Genomic DNA, 16029 nt, shown 5'->3' with positions numbered 1-16029 from the left:
CCATAGGATCAAATCCCGGCCACAGCATCTGCAATTCGATGGGGGCAGAATACAAAAACGACTATGTTCCGTGCTTTGGGGGAATGTTAAAGATCCCCTGATGGTCAAAATTAATCCAGAGTCTTCCATTACGTCATGCCTCATAACCAAATCTTAGTTTTGGCATGTAAAACCCCAGAATTAAACTAATTAATTTATTGAGTACATAAATAAAATAGCATAATTGATTTTTTAAACATGTGATATTCACATAACTTATTTTTATGTTTTAAACAGGTTTGACGCAACTACGGCTCCTATTTCGAAACATACTAGTTCATTTTTCAAATTTATCATAAGTTGCGCCGAGCATGCGATCCCAGTGAGTCTTGGATGGCAGTATGGAATCCTCCAAATCATGTCCAAACCAACAACAAAGGGTCATAAAATGGGTAAATGAAGTGGATTGTTAGAGAATATGGTCCCAGGCCACATGGCCATAACAAAAACGAGGCGTGCCACGTGAACACTGTAGGGGTTGAAGGACGGACTTCGGGATGAAAACAAACTTGGGAGATTTATTTTACATTTTATACAGAGAGGTGAGAGTCAAGTAACAGTCGTACAGTCATTACGTGCCGGCAGCAACTCGGATGCTGCGGCCCGCGGCAAGAAGTTCGAGAGAGGTCAATCAGGGAATGCTCTGGTATCTCTGAAATGCTTCTTTTAAACCCTTCGAGGACTGGAAGTTGCGTCATGTTCGGCCAATGGGAGAGTCCGCTCAGATGACGCCATTTTCGGCCAATGGTAGGCGCCCGTGCGGCGGTGTCACACCCTGCGGCTCTCTGCGGTCTTGCCTTGCTGACTTGCAATGCGTTCTTCAAAGGCGGAGAAGGGGGACGCTTGGGCTCCATTGTCCGAGGGCCCACCTACTCCCGGCAATACGGCCCCGCTGTGGTGGCAAATGCCTTCTTCAAAGGCGACCGGTGCGACGCTGCCAGGCCTTCCCGGTACATCACAGCCGTCCGGCTGTCACGGCGCATTACCGCCGTCAGGCCGTCCCGGCACAATACTGCCGTCTTGGTTTGGGACCCACTTTACTTCCAACAGTGCCGGGCTATCCCCTCGCTTTCTGGAAGAGTCAAGCAGTGAATAGCTACCGGCGGCGTACGAACTTGTTTGCACGTGAACTTGTGGCCTTCAACTTGTTTGCTCGAGCGCTCCTCTGGAATGTGCTTTCCGCGTGTCTGCGCTTCTCAATTAGTTGTGCTGCGATTCGATGTGGTCTGGGGAACTCGAAGTAGGCGCAGGAAACAGCCCCATATCTAACAACACCCACAAGCAAACTCAGTGGCGTGGACCACCAGAAAAACTAGGCGACTGAGAAATTTGCAGTCATCAATTGTTAGATTGCTAGAAGAGATTCAGTCAGTTTTCACAAGTCTCTCTCTCTCTCTCTAAAAAAAAAAAGAAAGAAAGACGCATGTGCGGCAGTATCAACGGTTTGCACGCACCTGCCTATAAATAAAGTAATCGTAGGCAGGCATCTCGCATTACCGGCTTGAGCTATAGGAAATGAGATAGAAATCGATTCTCCCGATGGCCGCAACTCGAAATGACATGTAGAGAATATCAATTATAAAGCGCACGAGCACGGGCGTAAGCAAATGGCAGTAAAGTAGGCTTGATGGGAATGCTCTCAGAGTACTATGGTGGCAACCATCATAGAGCAAAGTGAAAAATTAGTTTTGGCGAAAGTTGAGGGGGGGAAGCACAGTAACAATTTTTTCTAGAAGTCACGGAAGGTTACGGCATCTGCAGAGCGATGCTTGGCGGCAGTTCATTCTGTAAAGGTTTGTTTTTTCATATGTTTGTTCTCTTCCATACATGTGTGGCTGTGACCACTTAGGATTTGTTTCCACTGCCATACAATTATGGCGGTGATCCTCAAAAGGTTAAAGAAACACAAAAACAACACAGGCATGAATCGGCAGTTAGGATCAGTGCAAGCAAAAATACATGGTAACACTATCGAATACAGGCTCTAGTTATTTGCAGGTCAAGGAAAAAGAACAGACAGCTGGTAGTCACAATTAAAACAGCTGCAGTTTCGTCAGACAATAAAAATGATGTGTGCCTGTTCTCTGAAGATAGCCATACAATGAAGGGAGAAAAAAAAAATTATTTACAGGTGCTGCACACATAGCTATGAAATTGATCAGGATCAGTTTCAGTGACTGTGTATATGTCTGATGGCAGGTTATACCAATATGGTTATGTGAAATGAAAAACCATGCAGAATAGTGTGAGTGACACATGAAAAGCTTTATTTCATGTGTGATCGCATCGAGAAAATATTACTAATAGCTTTTTGAAAGTCGCCTTGATGAAGTGATGAGTAATAATAAAATTTATGAAATTGCACTAGGTATAACTGATTGCAGATCCTCCAGTTTGATACACCCTTTAGTTCTGTTATGCATGAATAACGTGTATTTGCAAAAGATTGATAAAGCAGCACGGTGTTGCAGGGCTTCAATTTTATTAGTTAGGTGCTGACGGTACTATATCGCAGAAGCATATTCAATTTTAGGGTGAATTAGGGTTAGGTAAGCTAGCCTGCTCAGGCGAAAATGGGGTATGTTTTATGCTGTACTTCAGTAGACTGTGTGAGCAGTTAGCGGAAGCTGTGACCTATTCAAAATAGGTTTTTTTATGTTCAATCAGATTTTAAGTGAGCATTGGAGTACTTATAAGTAAACACTAAGGTAAACACTCAGTTAAGGTTTTATTAGTGGCATAAATAATCTGTTATGGACAAACACACTTGGTGAACGACATAACAATAGTGACATTAGTGAACGACATAACATTAACAATGACATAGATTATGTCAAGCATCCTCTGGTCAGTATAGGCTGGACTGTAGTCGTTGATTCTCAGTGCTGCACAAAAGGTACAGGAAATTTCAGTGGGCCTTACAATTACTTTGCTATATCCCCTAATTTTTTATATACCACTTTTGTTTTAGTGAGGTTTGACAGTATATATTGAAAAGACTAAAAGATTAAGTATGCTACCTTAAGGTAATCTTCATGTGATGTGATGATTAGGCAGTCTGAAATTATTAGCACAAATTTACTGTAGTCAAATTTAAAAAAAGTGCTGGAGCCATGCAAGCATGCTTGTGTCAGTGTTTAGTTCCATGAGAAGCCTCTGGTGGGGAACACTCTAAATTACCTTGAATGTACACAAGGAAAACAGTGCCACCTTGAAAGCTAAGATGTAGCGATATGTGAGTGTGAATAAATCTCAAGTGAAAATTTTTCTTATAAATAATTTTTGGTTATTGTCGAAATTGCAATTTTTTAATTATTTACACTGTTAGTGAATACAGTAGCCACTTTAATGTATTTTATTCTACTCTGTTTTAATTCTGTCATTTTGCATTACTTTTGTTTGTGAATTCTGCAAGAAGACCAGTATCTGTTATTTTCCTACCTTCCTATAATTCTGAACAGGGATTCTAAAGATAAATGATTTTTTTTTTTCCTTATGGGAGCAAACTAGCCTTGCTAGTTTCATGAGTGAATGAACCTTTTATTGGACAAGGTAGCAGTTTGTCGTTGTTAGGAATATTGGAACTTAGGTATGGGTAGTAGGTGGGTCACTGTCAAGACTTGAGGGCAGTCATCTTGAAGCCACCTTCTTGGCAGAATTTTGGGCAAAAGTACAAAGCACCATGGAAGCAACTCTGTTTTTTTATCTTATTCAAATACCAAAGCCAGGCACAAAGCCATTATGGTGTTTGTTACCTCAGTTGGTTGTAGTTGGATGTTCCCAGCGTATTTAGTAAAGTTTGGCTGATTGTTAATCATGCATGATAAATAGGTGAGATAGCAGTCTGTGTGGAGCGGCTTCATTGTGCTTGCTCTGGTGTACTCGTTAGTGCAGTGGGCTGCTTCAAATTTGTGAAGACTTGGTTCTAGTTTGGTTTGTTAGTGCATGTCACATTTTGGGTATATTAAGAGGAACCAGAAGGAGCACCTTGCCATTCCAGAAGTGGGAAAAAATTATGACCTGCCCATGTTAATCAAAAGCAAGCAGTTTGTGGCTCTTGCATGCATTTTACTCTGACTAGTACAGAGATTATTCTTTTAGGATAATTTAACAAATACTGTAAGAGTGCTGTTGTCATGGCTTCACCAAATTCTGAGCTCATTACCCTCCATGGAATATAAATCCACAGCTAGATAATCACCAAGTTATATTTCCATTACTTGAAGGCATTGCTGCAGTGTTATTTGTTAGCCATGAACAGCCTGTGTCAAAATATGCTAAATGTTGCACGAAGCTACTGAAAAAGATCACCTCATGTTTCAGTACCCACCAGGCCATTGCTGTTTCTCCTGCAGTGATAATGAGAACAAAGCTGCTCATACAGCACATGATGCAACCCATTCTGTTTAAAATTATTTTGTCTAAAATGGATGCAACAAGGCACTTGAGCAAGGTTGTTTGTGGTGTTTCTTTGTGGCTATGGCATTCATTTGATTTCACTCATCCTCACTTGCACTCATTTGACTTTTCTATGCAACTGCACCTGTTACCTGGTATTTCCCGATCTGAAGCAGTAATGCTTAAGACTGCTTCATGTATATGGGCATTGCCTTCATTAATACTTATTCATCCTTGATTGGAATGGAAGACAGCACTGATTCGCTGTGCCTGTGATTGCGAAGGGATCATTTAGCACCTCTTATGTGACTGCCATTCCTTTGAAAATCATACTTGCTTTCTTCTACACTGCTCTTAGCCGGCTAAACAAAAGTGCTTTCTCTGAGAGCAAGGTCTTGTGACGTGGCCTCTTATCATAGCTGCAGAAAGCTACAAGAATGCTGACGCAATTTCTGAAGTCCAGACTGAGTGACCGCCTATAAGGCAGTGTTGAACATTCCAGTTGTTCTCTGTCTATAGAGTGCCTGAACTGCACCCTATCTCATCTTTCTTATTATTCTCCGCTTGCTGTTTCCCCAAGCGTAGCATTAGTCAAGCACACTTAGATTGAGTTAACTTTACTTCCTTTCTTTTATATCTCTTGTTTTGTAGACTGTGCTTCTTCTTGTCTCACATTATGAGCCCATTGTGTACTTGCCCTCCACTTGCTGCAGCAGTAGTTATGTGTCTAGTGTGAATTAATTGAATTTGTTATGGCATACGCACTAGTACAATGGGATTCCTACTCTAGTGGTGGCAGTGCTGCACAACACAGAGCCAAAAATAGCATTTAATCACAAAAGGCTGACCAGGTACAGCAACTATGTTAATGAATATATGTAGCTGACTTTCATAATGATGACGCTGCAAAATTGTTATTGATAACCTGCCTCTGTGCACAGATAAATTTGAGTATAGGAATGCATATGTTTGCAAGTTTCTTGGCACCATGTTCCCAATCATACTAAATGAAGTCATAGGTGCTGTTTTAAGAACTAGTCCAGAATGCAGTGTATGCCAGTGTGAGTCACAGTTGCAATCCACATGGTCAGGATTCCATGCTGATGCCAAAGATTTTCCCTCGAACTTATAGTGGCCACTCGAGATTTATTAACATTTTGACTGAATTAATACCTTTAGTTGCTCTTTGTGTTGCTCTTATTTCCACACTGTTTTTCTTCCCCTTGTCTTATGACTTGTAAATAGGTTTGAATATGTCACAGTATTTTTTAGCTCTAGGCAAAATTTTACCTTTCTTACTGTGTATTATAAGGCCTGTCAGGGGATGCATATTTGAAGCTTGTGGCATATTTGACCTATAGGTAGTTGTGCAACTTTATAGGAACTCCGGTGGTCTTTGCAAGAAAGAGTAACTTGTGCCTTGGAAACCTTAAAGTTGAACTAACATGACAGCTTTAAAAATTTTTTTCTGAGTGCTTCCTGGTAGCAGAGAAAGAAATTTAATGGTCATGTTTGTGATGTGAATATGTAATTCAGTGCGATATTGTGACCAAATTCAAGTTCTTCATGTACATATATTTTTTCCACTGTTGTAGACCCTCATCGACCAGTTTGTTCGTGTTCAGGGACTACTTATTTCTCAAGTGAGTATGGTATTTCTTGTGCCTGACCTTACTGTTGGTACTTCCATGCAGGAAGTAGCCACACAAGCTCTTTTTCTCTCTGTGGAGTAGGTTCATGGCCTCCAACATGCTCCTTTGTTTTTATTGCTGCATAGTTCCTCAATGCACATGTTAGACAAAAGGTGAGCTTTGCACGTTGCTATTGCTCTGAAATTTCTGTTATGAATCACTGTGAGCCATGAACCACAAAACATTCTTTGTTTTAGGAAATATGGCAAGAAAAGTATGAAAGCCTAGCAGATTACCTGTAGTAATGCATATATAACCATACTTTTATTGCTATATTTTCTAAGACAGTGTATGCTTTCTTGTTTATGACTTGCAATGACCCATTATGCAAATTTCAGAGCAATGGCAAAGCTTACTATTTTGTTCAAAGTAAGCAATGAAAAACTATGTAGCAATAGAAAGAAAGAGGCATGATAGTGGTCATGAAGCTACTCCACAGGCAAAGAAGGAGCATTGTTGTGGCTGCACTGTGATACATTCTTATGGAAGTCTGTGGATGGCAACAACATCAGGTTCAATGTGCACTTTTCTATCAGATTTTCATCAAAGCACAGGCAATAATAGGTGTACTAATTCAAAGGAGATTGATAAATAGTAGTCAAGTACTGTAGCAATAACGTGATATATGAACAGTATATGCTAACTTACTTTGCAGTTGACATATTTTTTTGGCTTGAGAAAGTTTCTAAGATTGCAGCAGATGCAAGCCTCAAGGTAATTGCATACAGGAGCTGTAAATGAGAAGAGGACAATGTTTTGAGTGGTGGAACAATGTATAATATGGTGCAAGCTCATCACGCAAACTGAAGAGCACACTGGCAGTCTGTTTATGGATGACTGCAGCTCTATGTGTGATACCGTACAATCAAACCTCAATATAAGGAAGTTGCATCTAACATGAAAATACCTTCATTATATCTGGTATCTGTTGTAAGCCTATATTCATTACATGCTAATATCACTGAGAAAAATTTTAGGTTTACTTTGTTATACCTCGTAATTCGTTATACCAAGATTCAACTGTAATTAGTTCCCTGTACCCGTGTGTCACGACTAACTAGTAGGTGGCACAACACACCTGAGGAAAACCTTAGGTGTGTTCTGACCCGTCGGTGAGTCATGCACCTTTGCATCTTTCTCTGCCTCTATAGAGAGGTTCTACTGTGCTTCCATTTGGAAGCAAAAAACATTTTTTCATCTGTGTTGATTTTTCACCAAGATACCACTTCTGCACTAGAGGAAACGCCTGCCTCTTCATGCTCCCTTAGGGTGAATAGCTGCCACGGCCATTTCGTGACTCGCATTGCAGCGAACCTGTTAAATTCACTATTCAGTCATATCTATACGAGTGTGGATTATTTAATAACTGTTTAAAGGATGTTTAAAATTACAAATAGCGACTGTCTGGGGTAAGGACCAATGCAAATAGCAAGGTATTCAATTTGCTATTTGAAAACTTTGAATATTTGCATATTCCCAATGCCTAGTGGTTGTTGTAAGAAAAGAAAGAGTGATGGCAGAACTGCCTCATTTCATCCTTAGGGAGTGTGCTAGCTACACTGGTCAGCATAAAGCCAGCCTTCTGTTGAATAAAAATGTACTCTTTACACTGTCTCCAAGCATGTGCAGTTTAATTAATCAGTCAGAACCATTGCTTATAACGTGGAGCTTTCTTTACCCATCATGGTTTCACATCCATCCATTTATTGGTTAGTCGGTAGGTTGGTCAGTATCTCACCAGATGTATTTGCAGACGATGAGCAAAATGAGAACAAGGTGAAAGCAGGAGCCAACGTTTTGACAAGTGGACTTGTCTTCTTCAAGGGGCCTTGAAGAAGACACCTTGAAGAAGCCGCCTTGAAGAAGACAAGTCCTTTTGTCGAAACGTTGGCTCCTGCTTTCACTTTGTTCTCGTTTTGCTCATCGTCTTGAATTTCCATTGCCCGCCTTCCCCCTGTTTTTCCCAGATATATTTGCAGATATATTAAATATAAATGTTACATGTGCAAACTGACTATTTACGAACTGCATGTTTACCTCCAAAGTACTACAGTAAAAGCTCATTAATTCACAACTCATTAATTCAAAATTTTGGATAATTCGAAGTAGCCGCCGTGATCCATCCAGCAACGTATTAAAAGCATTATCTAACACATCCTGCTAATTCACACTGAAATCCACCCCGTCACCGATAATTCGAACTCCGTGCCATCATGGATGTGGTGAATGCTAGCGTACAGGAGGACGTTGGTGATGCTGTCATCGCCATGCCGTCCGCGCGGCTTTGCTTTTTCCATCTGCGGCCCTTTGTTTAGGCCTGACTGGAGAGACACGCATTTGCGCCTGGCCAGGCTTGGCCAGCACCTCTGTTGCAGGCAGCTTCTCTCCTATGAAGTTCCGTACAAAGCTCAAGGGCGTCAAATTGTTGCCGTACGCTGTATCCTGTATCTGCGAGTGAAAGCTTGCGAGGGTGAGCTGGCGTACATGGCTCAATCTCGCGTGCGCGAGCTAGGAAGGTGGGCGGTGGTTGCGTGCGAGGTACATGGGTGAGGCAGAGGGAGGGGAACGTTTTTCTCCGGCGGCTGCTGCTTACGACGTGGCTATGTGAGCGTCATATCTTGAAAGCGATCTGCGACATGGCCAAAGTGTACGCCCGCGTGGGCCTCAGCTTCAAAGCGACCTGCGATGTTTGCAGAGCGCGCATAGTGCCAGTAGCTTCGTATGCAATGTGCTTTCTACGTTTCGTTCGCGTTTAAGTGAGAGCTGTACGAAAGTCAATGCGCTCGCTGCTACTGCCGCGCTTCCTCACTCCAGCGTTTTTCAGCGAGTTTCCACAGTCATCGAGCGAGATGTGTTCATGTTTACCTGTGCGTGCGTGACACTGTGCTTGTTAGCAAGCGAATGTTTACAAATTTATACGGCCGATAAAACTGCTATCCTAACTTTGTATAGCTATCTACTAATTTGCTATCGCAATGGATGCTTCGCTTTTCGGGCGAAACCGCGACATTATGTTTTTTCTCCGTGCCAGTCGGCGCAACGAACGCGCAGATGGAGCAAGAACCATCTCGATGTCGGGCACGTCGGACCGCCTTTGCTGCGTCCGGTTACGTTGGCTGCGCCCGTGCTTCGAAGTATAGACGTTGTAGTTCATGCTAACGTGACATAGCGTGTGCTCACGCCACGTCGGACTATATACGCGCCTTAACCAAGTGATTTCTTTCTGACTTTCATTAGTTCAAATTTTGTATAATTAAAATTTTTGCAGCATCCCCACGGAATTTGAATTAACGAGCTTTTACTGTACCAGTTAGTGCACCTCTGTTGTGCATTATCAAACAATCTTTTGTTTGGCTGTGCAACCAGTCTTGCATTGCTCATTGTACCTCTTCATCTTACAGAACTTCTTTGCGCCAGTGCCTCCTTAATTAAGCGGTTCAAAATGTGATAACTACTCGGCGCAACATCTGGTGGGTAAGGGCAGTGTAGCAGACGGCCAAAACTCTTCAAAACCTTCAATGGTTGCAACTGTTTCATAGGCAATATAAAGACGAGCAGTGTCATGCTCGGGCATCACAACTTGATGTGCTTGATTTGTGTGACGAGCATCTTTGACAGATGTTGCACCTGTTGTGAATTTAGTGTTAAGCATGAAATGCTTTTTGCTCCCGTTGTCGACGACCTTCAAGTGACCTTTAGCCAAAAGCCAGAGCCGGGCAAGTTGCGAGAACAAGACGAGATACCCCATCCTTTGTACAGGACTACATTGCATACGCTAGTTACTCCCAAACAAGTTGCGAGAAATATTGGTTCCAAGTTCTTCCTAATGTTTCCTAACTATATCACTCAAGCTGTAACATCTGGTATGCTGAAGTTTTATTTGTCATTTCCAATAGCGACATTCAAAAGGCAAATACAGGACACCATACACTCCAATTTTGAGAAATGGAATTCTTGGCAAGCAAATGTTCCATGAAGCCAGCCCTTTGCTCAGTGGCGGCCCAACACGTGACCTCTTGTGTCTAGATCACGGAGCAAGAATCGAGATTTGCTGAGACATTTGGTCGTGCCTCCTTCAGGCACTTTTCTTTTACAGCGAAGTTGTTCAGGGCTAGTTTTCTCAGGATTGTGTCCGTCTATCCACGCAAAACTCGAGCCTTCTCCTCCGGCGTCAATGTCACACGCCACCTGTGCTCGTGCCATCGAGTATGCGCTGTGATTGACGTGGCCCTACTAGAATAAAACATCATTATGAGGGCCCATCCCAGAGATAGCGCAATGCTGGGCCGACCTGCGGTGGAGGTGAAACAGGCGTTAAGCACTCCCCATACGTGTGCTGATACCGAAGATAGTGCAATACCGGGCCGATCCGCGGTGGAGGTGATGCAGGCATTAAGCACTTCCCATGCGTGAGCCGATCCCAAAGATAGTGCAATGCCGGGCCAACCTGCAGCGGAAGTGAAGCAGGCGTCAAGCACTTCCCATACGTGCGTTGATCTTGAAGAGAGTGCAATGCTGGGCCGACGCGCGGCGGAGGTGCAGTTCACCATAAAGGGGCCCACATACACAGCTTCGCTGGTCATGCTTCTTCATGGAGTGGAAGGGCACCGAATTTTTCTAGATGGTGTAAGAGTTGCGGTCAGGCAGGTCAAAAGGGGTAGCTTGCCCATGTCGTCGTCTGACTTATCCACGCTAAGGATATTGTTGAAGGGAGGAACATGTTCTCATCGAGAACGAGGAGTACTGGCTTTATTTACAATATCTACGTGAAGAGTGGAAAATGTTAGGTCTCATCAGTGTAGCATGACTGAATTGAAGCACACTGGGAAGCTGAAAATGTCTGCTTAAGTCCCCTCTGTTTTCCCTAGATCCTTAGGCCAGGGAAATATGCTGTCCCCCCCTTTGTCCAATCGGAGCATCCACTGTTGTCGAAGGACCCGCATTGAGGGTGAAGGTTCACGCAATCACTCCCGCACTTTTGTTCACTGAGCACATAGAAAGGAGTGGAGCTTTGTAGACAGGGATTGTCACGCTTGACTCAAACTGGTGCGTCTTGCTTCCTGGGATCACCCAGCAGTTAGCTGGAGCGTCTGTGAAACGACCGTAGTGGTTACTGAAGTTTGTGAGAAAATGCCATAGAAAACCCATCAAGGAATTTCTTGCTCTTATCGTCTGTGACGGCAACAGTAAACCAACAGACAATACTTGATATGCCAAACGTGTCTTTCCTTATTGTCGTCACAGGTCTGTCTGAGAGTGACGCATTGTTAGCATCATGAAGTGATTCACCGCAGTGGTGCAGGAGAGGCTAGAAAGTCACTACTCTTGTTGGCCAATCGTAACAGTGGGCAGTGCGCTCGGTCTCCCTGGCGTCTTTCCCTACGTGTCGTGCCTTCTTCAGCTGCTTTTCTTCTTCTAGCTGGGCAGCCTCCATATGGACCAGTGCACAGTATGGTGTGGTGCGGTATGGTGTGGTGGGGTATAATGTTGTGAACATGCACTACACCCATTTTAAGATTGTGGCTAGCATCATCTCCAACCAGTCTTCTTTGCCAGTCGCCATTCCATGCTTACATCTACTCTCGATTACGAGAGAGCCAGCAAGTTTTTCAATTGCACAATGCTGTGACAAGCATTCATTACCACGCTTAACTTTCTTCTTCAGGGAATTTCAGTTAGTTTTACTCCTTCAAGGCTGTTTAGCATGTTGCAACTGCAATAAAAAGAAAAGTGCACCCGCATTTGTCGCAATGCAATATTTTTATTTTTTGGAGAGCCCTCTTTACACGTCAGTGGCATGAAAATTTGAAATTTGACAACAAACTTAAAGGGGGATGTGTGTCTTAGACCAAAAATGTTTCAAATCTTTATTCTTCAAGGTATAGGGATGAAAACTTGTGCATATATGTAATGTTGTGTGCTTATTTCGAATATAAGGTCCGTTTTCGTTTATCTCCTTTGGTTCAAAGGGTATGAAAGCTTCCTTTAATTCACAAAGATTTGCAAAATATCTGTTCCTTAAATTTGCTGAATAGGGGTATCAGTGGCTTTTGTATGATTTAAGGAATGCAATAAGACCAACCTTATTGCTCTGCCTTACATAGAACATGAGTTGCAATGTATTCAATGCAAGTGCTTATTTCGAATATAAGGTCCGTTTTCGTTTATCTCCTTTGGTTCAAAGGGTATGAAAGCTTCCTTTAATTCACAAAGATTTGCAAAATATCTGTTCCTTAAATTTGCTGAATAGGGGTATCAGTGGCTTTTGTATGATTTAAGGAATGCAATAAGACCAACCTTATTGCTCTGCCTTACATAGAACATGAGTTGCAATGTATTCAATGTAATTGCAATGTAATCCGGAGGTTGGAGCCCTTTTTCTCTTAGGGGAGCTTGGTCCAAAACACATGTACATTACTGTACATGAACAGGGAAAGTGGAAAGCACAAGGACCCTGTCTCCAGCGCGGACATGGCAGTTTGAGCTGCTGTCAGGTGATGTGAAGGAATGTCCCCCTCTTGGCAGAGCACCTCTTGGCATAGCTCAACTGTTTGCCGTGAATTGCTGCAGTTGGGGATGGCTCTGATGAGGTCATCAGCTCTTTCACCATTGTCGTATCCTCCACGAGTGACTGGTTTTGTGGGGCCAACGGCTGATCACAACAATGTGCTTGTGTGGTGTGCATCATGTTGGACTATTTGCTGTCAAGCTGTCAAGAAGGTGTGTTGTTCTTATGAACTTGGTGTTATGAGCTAAGTCGGTGCTTCTGTCTGTTCGAGTTGTTTAGTGCAATAGTGGGCTTAGCGGAATAGCGGGATCAAAATGCGCATGCGCAGAATGGCTAAACGACATACTGTTTAGCATATGCACGCTATTTCTCAGACTTGATGTTACTGTCTTTGTAAGGTTTACGTAGTTTATGTAAAACATGGCGGCGGTCCCGGCCGCCCACTCTGAACTGAATATGGCACTGTTTTTCTAGAATTCACTTCGTTCGTAGCAAGTGAATGTGTATACGGCTTTCGCTTAGTCTCAGGCAATATTCTCAGTAATGCAATAGTGTCCCACAAGCAAACTATGCTATTAGGCTATACTAAAACTTGCTTTCTGCAGAGTTTGTAAGCGGAACGGCAACACTATTTCCCTCAACCCCGCTATTATACTAACATTAAACTAAAAATGTCTACTTACCTGAAGCCGCTCGTTCTGCATTTCTTATCATTAAACTTTGTCTGTCTGTCTGTCTGTCTGTCTGTCTGTCTGTCTGTCTGTCTGTCTGTCTGTGTGTCTGTCTGTCTGTGTGTCTGTCTGTCTGTCTGTCTGTCTGTCTGTCTGTCTCTCTCTCTCTCTCCCTCTCTCTCTCTCTCTCTCAGGGGAGAAAAAGAGAATTGGTGATCAGGCATGTCCTGCCATGTTGTGGCTCGAACAGGGGAAGGGCTTGGAATATCGGGTAGTTGTGCCACAGCCGAAAACATTTACAGGAGCTACCATTCAAAACGTGTCTAAATCATTAGGAATACATACAACCGCTGCAGTTGTGATGTCTGAAAACGACAATCCTGCACGTGCATTTTGGTGCTCACCAATAAACACAATGTAGAATGTTGAAAATAAGACATCTGCTTATGATGGTGTAGTAATACATTTCATACTTACATCTGCATGTGGATTAGGGATTTTTTTTTTTTTCTCTGTGTGTGTATATGGTCAACAATGTGCAACGCAAGCTATTGCAAGCGAAATTTTGGAGACCGCAGCAGCAGTGAAAAACTTCAATTTTCTTCTGGTATGGCTGTACAGCCTGGATTAGAATGTGCACTGCATTGGTTGAACGTGGACACGTGAGTTTCACCACGTGGTTTGATGCTGCATGCCTAGGCTGTGAAATAAAATTTTTTCATGCCTCTAGTGGTTTCTGAACATTTGCTTGCGATTGTGCATTTCATTCCTTACTTTTCGCACCTAACTGCAATGTGGACTAACATGTCAGCACTTTGCGCAGTGGCAATTTCACATCTGGATGGGTGTTCATGCAGATGCTGCGGAAAAGTGTGGAAGCAAGGGACTGGATGAATGCTCTTGAACCTCGTAATGTGCGAGCTGTGATGAAGCGTGTAGTGGAAGATGTGACAGCTGTGGACGTACGTGTGGGCCAACTGTACGAGGAAGGTGCTCGCAACGAGCGGAGCAGTGATTCAAGCCGTCGTACCTACCCCTACAGTGCCTCAGGTCGGGCCCACTGGAGTGCCCGGTGGCCATCAAGTGTTGATCACAGCTTGTTGAGCAATATTCAAAAGCTCTTTTCGGAAAAGATAGACATCTTCACCACAGTGGAGTTCTCTCGTGTATCTGTCATGACAGGCATCATCAAGATTGGTCTCAAGGTATGGTTTAGAGATCAAACTCCTTTATGAGATTTTGAAGCTTATTGACTATCCTCGCATCTTGTTTTGTGCTTTAGCAACATCCTTTGCTGAGTGTGGGAACTTTACTCATATCTTGTCCCATTTTTGTTATGTTGCTGCATTTTCCCCAGATTCAGTAGGGTGGGAATGTGAGACTCAGGTTGCTGTAGTAGTTGTGTATTGCTTCACCTTGCAACTGGAGGGAAACGAAAGATGTTTAACCCTTCGACGGCCTCTCCTCACATAACCCGGGCACTCACCTTAGCAAAGCCCCTGCCACTACCGAGTACAATTGTTTTGCGTTTTCAGTGCACTCCTGGCCTCTCCAGAAGACACTCATGCAAAAAATAACATTGTGTACCTTGTTGTACCATCTATAGAGAAGTCATCTAAACACACACAAACCTTGTAAAATAATTTTCTTACTGCAGCTAGAGCAAATGTCTTAGTGCTCTGTCTATGAGAACCAATGTCTATGTAGCATCAAGTGTTCACTGAGCCAACAACAGGAAAAAAGATAATAAAAATTAAAAAATCGGTCCGAAATGTCTGTCCATCTGGACTATGACAGATGAGGGAATTTATGAACTGTAGATAGTGCTCAAAGTTGGGCGAGTAAGTAGTTATGCATTGTTATACTGCAACACTTGTTTGTTACCTTTGCCTTCTGTCCTCGTTTGTTGTGTGCGCGCTGCAGTATCCTAATGAATTTGTGAACTGTTCACAAATAGTGAAATGGGAAAAAACGGCGACAAAAGAAACAGCTTCTATTTAGCATGAAATGTCCACTGAACCAACACATGAAAAAAAGCCGCCAGGGGCCGTGTAGCAGTCGGAAAAGGAAAAAAAAAAAAAACACTTGGCAGTCAAAAGGTTAAATAAGAGTAAAAAAGTGGATAAAGTTTCCAAAAGTTCTTAGCTGTCATTTCGTCTTTTTTTTGTTTTTTATTCCTCGTATATATAAAACTATCTAACAACCTTGAATAGACTGAAACAAAAGTATTTATGTTTTAGATATGTTATGTTGGCTTATTGCAGTGGTGTCGGTACTGGTTGGGAAGGGGAAAAACAGCATTGCTAAATTATTAGGATTGCAAATGAACAATAAATAAAATTCTTGGGTTTTAAGTGCCAGTAACGCAATCTGATTATGAGGCCCGCCATAGTGTTAGTCTGGAATAATTTTGACCGCCTTTGGTTCTGTAACGAGCACCTAGATATGAGAACACCAGCGTTTTTGCATGTTTCCCCCATAAATCTACTGCCTCTGTGGCGGGGATCGAACCCATGACCTCGAGCTCAGCAGCACAATGTCATAGCATTAAGCTACCGTGGCAGATGATTGACAGGGAGAACACTTCAAATTCAAATCAAATTTATGATTTTAATTTGAAGTGTTCTCCCTGTCATAAGTTGTGGTGTTGAAGATGAATCATTAGGAACTTGCCCAATTCGCAGTCTGCAATCATCTGCCACGGTAGCTTAATCATCACACA

The 16029-nt window shown here is 42.7% G+C and overlaps 1 protein-coding gene across 3 annotated transcripts in view; it reads left to right on the top strand.

Moving 5' to 3' along the window:
• The window catches only part of Vps51 (vacuolar protein sorting 51), a 59591-nt gene that overhangs the window by 28958 nt on the left and 14604 nt on the right, over nt 1-16029 (top strand). For all 3 annotated transcript variants that reach the window (XM_065430652.1, XM_065430663.1, XM_065430658.1), the window contains exons 15-16: nt 6033-6080; nt 14165-14512. In XM_065430652.1, the coding sequence (XP_065286724.1) occupies nt 6033-6080; nt 14165-14512 (396 nt within the window). The remainder of the gene's footprint in view (nt 1-6032; nt 6081-14164; nt 14513-16029) is intronic.

The sequence above is a fragment of the Dermacentor albipictus genome, chromosome 1 (assembly GCF_038994185.2).
Source record: "Dermacentor albipictus isolate Rhodes 1998 colony chromosome 1, USDA_Dalb.pri_finalv2, whole genome shotgun sequence".
Classification (NCBI taxonomy): Eukaryota; Metazoa; Arthropoda; class Arachnida; order Ixodida; family Ixodidae; genus Dermacentor; species Dermacentor albipictus.
This window is presented reverse-complemented; position numbering and strand designations above follow the sequence as displayed.